The sequence below is a fragment of the Camelina sativa genome, chromosome 7 (assembly GCF_000633955.1).
Source record: "Camelina sativa cultivar DH55 chromosome 7, Cs, whole genome shotgun sequence".
Taxonomy (NCBI): domain Eukaryota; kingdom Viridiplantae; phylum Streptophyta; class Magnoliopsida; order Brassicales; family Brassicaceae; genus Camelina; species Camelina sativa.
Window position 1 is genome coordinate 19,846,297 of NC_025691.1, and position 10,439 is coordinate 19,856,735.

At 33.0% G+C, this 10,439-nt stretch overlaps 1 protein-coding gene across 1 annotated transcript; it reads left to right on the plus strand.

Moving 5' to 3' along the window:
* LOC104701620 (homeobox-leucine zipper protein ATHB-13-like) lies at positions 5,822-7,608 on the plus strand. The gene is made up of 3 exons (XM_010417336.2): positions 5,822-6,229; positions 6,301-6,686; positions 7,077-7,608. Exons 1-3 carry the CDS (start codon positions 6,094-6,096, stop codon positions 7,458-7,460), a joined length of 906 nt encoding a protein of 301 aa, XP_010415638.1. The 5' UTR covers positions 5,822-6,093; the 3' UTR covers positions 7,461-7,608.

Genomic DNA, 10,439 nt, shown 5'->3' on the forward strand with positions numbered 1-10,439 from the left:
ATTATCTGAGGAGGTTGAGGGCGAAATAAGCGCGTTACTCAAGCGCCAAAACTTTTGGGGTTTCGAAATTTTTGGGCAATTTTTTTTTTTTTTTAATGAATTTGAAACATTTGGGCCTCATAAAATGTTAAAGGCCCATCTAACTTTTTTTCTCTCTCTCTCTCTCTCGCTTTATGAATATGGTAATGAAAGATTTATCTTTTTCCATATCGATTTATGATTTGTGATAATGTGTATGGTTTATGTTAAATTTTCATTTAGTGATCAGATCAAATTTATATAGTTATTTCTAGAATTAACATATGAAAAATATTTACATGAATCAGATTGAAGATACTGATTACCTACATTTTAAATTTTACTAATAATTAACTCTTTCCATATTCGTCGTTTGGTTTTTTAGTTATTTTGTAATCATTCCCAATGATCACATATTTCTAGAAATAAACACATTGAGACGAAAAGAAAAAAATGATTACACAAATGTTAAGTTTTTTTTAGATTCCGTATCGATCTATGATTTATGAGTGTTTTATTTGGTTTTGTATTATATTTCGTTTGGAATCAGATCAATTTGTCTATATATTTCCCACAATTAACATATTAAAAAGAACTCAAACATGATCGTATCCGAACGGCGCGTTAATGGAGTAGTGAATTAGTGAGTTAGTGACTCCACGAACGGCGCGTTATTGGACTTAGTGTGTAGTTAAAAGATTTAAGAAGGTCGTTTTGGAGTTAACACGTTCCTAGAAACTTGGAACAACTAAGTAGAAACGTGGAAACGTTTAAATGGTAACACTAAACATGAAGGAGAACATGCTACTAATTAATGGAGTAGTGTTAGATTATTTGCAAATAACTGAAATTCAAAGAAGACAAGACTTAGGGATCCCGCCACGCTTGTCGTACGTTATCTCATCACTACTAGACCAAAGAATTACTCTTACTACTACTTATTTTGTTTTTATAAAATTGAATAATTTATATGCACCTCTTTAATTAAGTTCATATGAAGACATGGTTCTCTTCGTCTCTCTTATGGGCTTGTCACTTGTGTATATATATGCTTCTGTTCTTACTAAATTGAAGGCATATATATCAACGATGAAGGAAGGAAAAAATAAGTGTATCAGGATCAGAATAATTATGGATGACGACGATATGAGAGTTGTGTTGTGCCTGCCTTTGTCGTGATGGCTGAAATTAGCCAACTTTTGGGCCTTATTTCTTGACGTGGGTCTACTATGTCTTCTTTGCTTTATTTACATGTTTGTGTTATGCAACAACATAAATGTATTTAAAATATATTATATATGTACATAAATATTTTTAGTTTTTTTTTCTAATAAAGTAAAGAAGAATCCCTTTATAACTTTTTTTTTTTAACCCTTTACATATTTGATGAGATGTTTTTTTAAATTATAATCAAGTTAAATAAAAAAAATAAAAATAAAACATCACGATGACATGAATAGCACACACGCACACGTTACACGTATACAGTATTGTAAATGTAAGTGTCATGAATACAGTATTTTACACTATGCAGCTAGTTCGCTTACGAGTGGGTGACACGGGAGGAGGGACATATTGTGACTTCTCGAAAACTACGTCGTTGTTGGACTTTCCTAAAATTTGATGTTGAAGTGTTAGGCCATTTATACATTTTTTTCATATGGATAGACATTAGTCGAAACATATGCTCATACCAAAAGAAACACGACTGTACAAGTGTTCCAAATTTCTAGCAACTTGTGATACTGGCCTTTAAACACATATCTTATCATAGTCATACGTACGCTATGTTTTTACACTTCTTGGTGATAAGAGTGCATGCATATATGGCGTAGTCAAAATCTTGTGAAGAATTTGTGGATAGGATCATAATAATAAACAAAAATATGAAATATGTATAAAATCTTACAACGTCTCTCAGTTTAATTTCCGCAAGTGATCTTCAGATTTTATTGACCGTGGGATCTATAACACACTTCTAGATTGATTGGAGAGCGGCACGAGGTGATGCGTGCATGTCTGTTATAGAGTACTCCAAAAAAAGTAATGAATAGTAGTCTAATCGAAAGCGAAAATGAACGTAAATGTCAAGAGAATCATGTGGCTGATGATGTTTGAGAAACCATAATCAATGAATTGATCGAATTGATGGATGAATACGGCACAAGGGATGTTGGAGATGAAGAAATTAAGAAAAATAATAATAAAAGAAAGATTGATTATGGAAAGGAATGGAATAGGAAAGGAGGGAGAGACAAGATAGAACAGCTCTTATGTGGGGTTTATCTAACAGTAGTTGTGTTTGGTTTCTTCCTTAACTTCAAAACCCCACGCATCAGTATCTTTATACGTCTGTCTCTGTACATGCATATATTATATACACACGCACATATCCATTCATGTGTACATAATCCATATAACACGTCTGCTACTGCTATATAATAAAAGTATCTATTCATATTATGATTAGCTACATATAACTTTTGTGATGTTTGAGAAATTTTACTTTTGTGATTTTTATTGACTATATTCCTATTATGATTAGCTACATATATAAACTAGCATTACCAATAATCAATTGATTTTTTGAATATATATATATATATATATATATATATATTTCGTTTTGGTATCTGTCTTGTTATTGATAGGTTAGGTTAAAGCTGATAGGTTTGTGAGCAGATGTGACATACCATGATACATATTACAAGAATGTTGACCATGGCTATACGTGGGTTGTAAGTCTATTTCCAGTTTCTTATTTTTTTGAATATGATGATTTGCCTTTCGATTCTATTTTAAATCGAATTTAAATTTATCTTTGGATAATGTATATTCTTTTGGATTTATTAAACCTTTGGTATCGTATGTATTGTTATTATGAACTTTTAACTAAAATCCTAGGTAACAAATAGAGAAATTCATTCACCATGGTACATTTTTCTACCTTTTTCAGGCTTTCCGTGATATGTATATATTATTAGCAGTAGCATTAAATATGTTTTGTATCCTAAACTAAACTATTAAACCAAGGATCTAAATGAAGATGGTACGAGACAAGGTATGATGGTGTAAGACGGATATAATAATATATCTTTTTCATGAATTTTGATATCATTTAGAGTGCTCTGCATCATTCCAGTCCACCACACATAGTCTCTATTTTGAAGCCTGAAAACTAAGAAACTTTAGAATAATCCTTTTATATTATTTGAAAGAAAATTAATACTAGAGTCTACTTGGGGTTACAAGTGCTTCTATTTCCTTCTTATTTTTTTTGTTAAATATCTCCTTCTTTCTTTATCATCAAAGTAATCAAAACTAGCATCATAAAACATCTGAAATCAATAACAGCACTTCTCTCTTCTTCCAAAAAAACAAACAAAAGCGATACTAAGTATTTTCTTGATTTATGAACAGTCCATTTATAGTTCTACTTCTACAGGTTTAAGTCTACCCATGAAGACACAATATACGATTATGTGATGGGTCTACTGCAGTCTATACGTCCTAGGCTACTAGCGTGTGTAAATAGGATCAACATTGGACCTATTCACTATCCATCTTCCCTATCTCAAATATCATTATATTATACTATGAAATTGATTTACATCAATGTATGAAATGGCTTTAGTTAGCTATTTATTAGATATAGATATTAACCAAAAATAGTCGCCCTAATTCTCTCCCACCTCTCTCCTCTCTAAAACCCCAAAACAGTGCGACTCTTGTTCACGGCCAACGTCCGGTGGTTTTATAGCTCCGGTGTTGTGTCTTTTTGTCTTTTTATTTGTGCTTTTCTCTTATGTATCTCTATCTCTGGCCATCGATTGGTTTTCTTTGCTGTTTCGGAGGAGTCTTTCCTTTCCCTTGAAGATCCAGATCTGGTCGTTGTGATGTTCGGTGGTTTATGTCCGAGGTTTTTCTTCTTTTGGGGAGGTGTGGTTGATTCTCTGACTGGTAATTGATGTTAATTTCATCAAGTTAAGCGTGTCTGGTATATCTCATGTTTGCTTGATGGAGGCTTTAGTATTGCAGCGGGTTTGTGTAGTGTGACCATGGTTTCATTGTTTGTTTTATGTGAGGCTTAAATTGATGGATACGGCTTGTTGTTGAGTTTGAAATTGGATCTTTGCTCTACCTCTCCTTCAAGTCCTCTTGCTGGCTGTGGTAGTGTGTTTGCTCTAGATTTGTTCTTGGTGTGAGCCATTTGGAGGGATTTCGTTGCTGAGTCACCTACTAGCCTCTCTTTGAGTTTTCTTTGGATTCTTTGGAGTTAGGTGTTAGTCGAAGCAGTGGAATCGGTCTCTAGTTCTTCTCTTGCGAGGACGTCACCAGTTTTATGTCTGTAGGTGGCTGAAACTGTGCTCGACGAGTGTCCGCGTGTAAGAACAGTTGATCTTGCGTGGTTTGTCTCCGGTCGATATCAAAGTTTTTTCTTTGTCCCTAGGGTTTCATGCTCTCTACATCTGGCTGGTGAGGTGCTATGGGGGTTGTATTTTTGTCTTTGGTCGTGTGGGTATCTTGCTTTCCTCCCTGTCAGTCTGCTTCTGGTTTGGCTTCGGTGTGAGGTCTATCCGGCTTTATTGGTGCTCCCGGCGTTTAATGGTTCTATAGGGAAGCTTTGTGAGAGTCTCATGCCATTGTTCAATTAGTGGGCTTAGGTTACAGTTTTCCATTGACTTTGCTTTTTAGATTTGTGTTTTGTGTTTGTTCTTAATATGCATCCTCGTTTTTTGAGGTTTGTTTCTTTCTTAGACCATGGGAACATTCAGTAGTCTGTCGCCTAATAACCGCGAGGACTTCAAGTTGTCCGTTGCCTCTTGTAATTTTAATTTAGTATCTTTTATGATGTTCAATAATAAAATTGAGATGACAAAAAAAAGCTATTTATTAGATAAGTTCTCGTCCTATGCAAATGATTTAAACTAAATAAATTAAGTTATCTAGAAATTAGTTTGGAACATAAAAAGAGAGAGAGGCACAAACTTTGATCTACTTATGATTTTTCTTTTTTTTTTTGAACAAAATTATAGCTATGATTTAAGATGAGAATTGGACCCATCTCATTTGGTTTTCCAAAAAAAAAAGGACAAATCTAATTAAAAAAGATGATAGAATACATAAAGATTAAAGGACAAGTATGATGAGTGAGAGAGAACACCTCTCTGCATGTCTCTCCCAAGGGGAAAAAGAAGAGTCCTTTCCTCTCTTACCTTTTTGATTCTCATCACTTCATTTTCCACATTGTACGCAAACTGAAACCCCTTTTATAATTTTCTTGCATTTTTTCATCATCAAAAATATGTAATATTCTGCGAATTTGATATGAATGGTAACACAATAAAAACATTAGCAAAAACACTAAACAAGTTTGTTCTACCTCTTGATGGTTCTTTTTTTTTTGTTCAACTCAAAGTAGATATTACATCTCAATTCATATTCAAATTGTGTCCTTTTTTTTGGTCTAATCTAAATTTGGTTAATCAATGAATTCGCAAGCATCACGACATACTTTACTAAGTATACCATGGTCAATTAAATTGGATCCCACCACCACTTGGTTGGAATCAACATTTGTTTTGAAATATCTATCGAGAGTGGAAAATAGAAATAAAAATTGGAGTTAAATTAGATATACAACTTTAGCTTAATATAAAACAAGTTTAAGCTATTTGATCGAGTTAATTTTTTTTTTTTTGTTAACGAGAATCAACTGAGTGCCTTGATCTGATCTATACACAGCTTAGAGAGGTCCTCTCTCTCTCTTTCAGCCCTTTCTATATAAAACGAAAAAAAAAGAAGAAAATAAATAACCAGAAGTGGTATAGTCTAGGCCGATACATTTCAGTATCTTCCTCTCTCTCTTTTTCCTCTTTCTTTTTCTCATTTTGATTCTCCTACTCACACACATTTTAAAAAAAATAATAAAAAAAAAAAGAGATTCAGATTTATAAGAGGGTGATGATGTCTTTGAGACAAAGATTGGTAAGAAGAAAAAACTAAAGAGAAACGACCAAAAAACTCAAGCAAACAGTACTTTAATTTTATCTTCCTGTTACAAAACAGAAGAAGATGTCTTGTAATAATGGAATGTCTTTTTTCCCTTCAAATTTCATGATCCAAACCTCTTACGAAGACGATCATCCTCATCAATCTCCTTCTCTTGCTCCTCTCCTTCCTTCTTGCTCTCTACCTCAAGATTTCCATGGTAATACACACACACACACTCTCTAATACATTCATCTCCTCTGTTTCTGAATGATCTGTTTCTGTTTTCAGGGTTTGCTTCGTTTCTAGGTAAGAGATCTCCAATGGAAGGGTGTTGTGATTTAGAACCAGGGAACAATATGAATGGAGGAGAAGAGGATTATTCAGATGATGGGTCTCAGATGGGAGAGAAGAAGAGAAGGTTGAACATGGAACAAGTCAAGACACTGGAGAAGAATTTTGAGCTAGGAAACAAACTTGAACCAGAGAGGAAAATGCAGCTGGCTCGTGCCTTAGGTTTACAACCAAGACAGATCGCGATTTGGTTTCAAAACAGAAGAGCTCGTTGGAAAACAAAGCAGCTTGAGAAAGATTATGATACTCTTAAACGACAGTTTGATGCACTTAAATCTGAAAATGATCTTCTTCAAACTCATAATCAGAAACTCCAAGCTGAGGTAATTATTTATCTACAAAAAAAAAATTTATCTAAAAGATGATATTATTTTTGTTCTAAAAAGATTAAAGATAACAAATTTGGTTTAATAATTTCATAATTTAATTGTTTTACATGTAAAAAGATCATAATTTTTTCAAACTTTTTTTTTGGGTAATAATTGTTTAGATCAAGAGTTGCTTTCAGGTAGGGTTAGAAAACTATACGTGATTCATGACTTTATAAAACATCATTATATCTCTTTTTTTTTTTCTTCACACTTGTCTGAACAGAGATCTGAAAACAATAACTTTCTTATTCAGCTTATCACAAAACACAGTACTCTCTGCATATGACTTTATTCTTTAAAATTTTTGAATTTAATAGTGTTAATTTGTCTCTAATTACGCAGATAATGGGACTAAAAAGCAGAGAACAAACAGAGTCAATAAACCTAAACAAAGACACAGAAGGATCTTGCAGTAACAGAAGTGATAACAGTTCAGATAATCTCAGACTTGACATCTCAACTGCACCGCCGCCATCAATCGAAAGCACATTAACCGGTGGCCAACCACCGCCGCAGCCGCAGACACTCGGTAGACACTTCTTCCCACCGTCGTCGCCAGCCACCGGGACGACGACTACTACTACTACAACAACAATGCAGTTCTTTCAAAACTCGTCTTCAGGACAGAGTATGGTGAAAGAAGAGAACAGTATCAGTAACATGTTCTGTGCAATGGATGACCATTCTGGTTTTTGGCCGTGGCTTGATCAGCAACAGTACAACTGAAACTGGTCTACTTGTCTTTTTTTCTCTTTTCCTTCTTCTTTTTTATTTATTATATATATATATATATATATTTTTTTTTTGTATCATGAATTTTGATCTTTTTTTGTATTATGAATTTTGATCAGAAGAACCCATGCATGTTTCATTAGCTCACTTTTGAAATCTGCAAACCAAACACCACCGAGTCTATTCTCTTTTTTTTGAGTGATGAGATGTTAAAAAATGGGCAATAGTCATCTTTACTATAAAAAAAAATATCTCATTATGGCCCATAGAAAAATAAAATATAACGTATATTATTATATAGTATTGTTTTAGTCGTGGGTACTGGCACCATGTGGTCGTAGTCGTCATATTCAGAAGTGGGAAGAAATAAATGGAATGCACAATGAAAAGGACGTTTTCCATGAAATAAATTATTTATATTTTTGTGTAAATCCATGAATAAATTCTGCCTATGTCATGATTTGGTCGAGCGGGTTAAATTTAAATATAAGATTGAAGAAAAAAAATAAAATGATGGGACAAAATCTAAAGGAGTGAATTTTGTAATCACGAGACCTTACAAAAGACGTACGATATTTAAAATCTGACGATGCAGCAGACCATGAATTTCATAACCCTCTTTTATTCTACAGTCTTCATATTATTCATTTCACCGTGTGTGTGTGTGTGTGTTTTTTTTTTCAAGAAACAAATTAAGTAACATATTATGAAATAAAATAACCTGTTATCGTGTAAAATAACAACTTATTTGTCAATGACAATGTTATACGGAACATTATATTACTTGATATACAATAACACAATATATCGTGTCATCATTAAATAACATGTCAATGTATATATTCTCATTATATTTCATCAACTCAAATCCATTATGTGATTCACATATTCTCAATATATAGTTGTATGATATGTGATTTCACATAGAAGAGGTTCTAAAATGTGATCAGAGTAAAGGAAGCAGCAAGAGACATAGAGACACACACAGATTTCAAGGGAGATAGAGGAAACGGACAAATAGAGTTGGAAGAAAGCAAGCAAACAATTTGGGGTTGGAAAGTTGTCACTCTCCTTTTTAATCGACTCTTCTTCTTTTAACCCCCTTTTCCTCTTCCACAACCAAATGGCCGACACTTTTAAACTTTTCGAAATTTCTTAAAGAAACCGAAGTTTTCTTTTTTGGTGATAAATTTAAAATTTTCACTGCCTTTTTATGTGTAATTTTAAAAATGTTTGAACCAATCATTATAAAGGACGTGAATTAAATTGCATCTGCTTTGTATAATGTAAGGGTGCAAATGGTTGCAAGGTTGAAAAGATTGAATAGGTTGAAAAAAATTATTCAACCAATTTTCACCATTTGCATTGTAAAAGTTGAAGAGGTTGGAAAAAATTATTCAGTCCGTTCAACTTAAAAAGTTGAAAAAATAAATTAATCCTACAACAAAAGTATTCAACTTGTTCAACCACTATTTTAGAGATGAATGAGTTGAATATTATTCAACCCAATTTTGTTCAACCCATTTTTTCAATTTTAAACAACCATTTGGATCCTAAGTGTAAGAAGAAGTAGCTTGTTCGGGACTTAGATGCTAGTGACAAAAGAATGCGACAAGAAGAGCTAGAAATAAAAGTTGCTTAAGACGTAAAGATGTAGAGAGACTAAAGCTATTGTTGGCTTAAGGGACGTGAAACCAAAAAAAAAAAAATGGTTGCCATTAATAAGAGCGGTTATAGTCTCGCACACCGAAACTTTTTCAAAACCAAGAGACTTGAAGTGCAGCTAGCTACGGAATCCTCTAAACAAGATAAATAATATAGTTTACTTAACATCTTCAAGGTTAATTAGATGAATTTATCCAGATATTTGGTGACAACTAAAAACTACATTGCAAATGTGATGCCATACGCCCCAAAGTTCAGCACGATCTATCTCCGGTCTCTAATATATGACCATAAGAAATTTAAATGAAAAATTTAAAACGAAATGAGTTGGTGCGACCCACTAGTATCACCCACTTCTTTCATAAAGTACAAGTTTCTTTTTAGCTAACCGTGTTTGGTTTGCTTTGCTTTTTTGGTTAATGGACCCTTTGTAAACTTGGATGCTTCAACAACACTTATAGGCGTTGCTCACTCTCATCACTAGTTCCACGTAATATACTTATAACTTGCACGACTAGCTAGGAAAGAACTTCCTTGCCTGCATATGTTGCATACTTGCATATGTCTCTATGATAAATCCTATATCATAGAATCATGCATACATGGGATAAAACATTCTTGAGTTTGATGTCTAGTTATAAATTGTTGGATTATACTGGGTGTGATTGGTGAACAAAAACAAAACAATATAAGTGATACAACTTTGAATTTTTACCAATAAAGTCTCAATTTTTTAATGTACTGTTTTTGGTACCTAGGTCCACCCATGATTTCAATACTTAAACATCACATATATAAATGTATACTTACACTATGTAATTTAAAGAACTGTTTACCATAAACCCATATCATGAAGATGTGGGGAGTGGGAAACTAGCTAGCCATATATGGGTAAAAACATTTTGAAGTTTTCACTTTTCCAAATATCATACTTTTTATTCATATTTCAAAGTTTTCTATTCAAGTTGTAAATCTAATCAAGATTTCATATAGACAAAGAATGGTGTGTGGACACAATTCAAGGGTCAAATCCATCAATTATGCTCAGAAGCGTAATTATATCGACAGGACACTTACTCGTACAATCATATTTGGTGGTTATATATTTTAGGAGTTCACAACGTTTTCTTATAATCGATGATCAAACTGAAGCAAAATATCTCTGACATGTTACGTAAAAGGTTACAAGATTAAACTAATTCAGATGACAGCTATAACCTGAGCGTCCAATGAAAATCAACTTTAAAAAATATGTCGATAATACTATAAATACATTTTAAGTCGCTATATTGATTAGTCGGTGTTTAA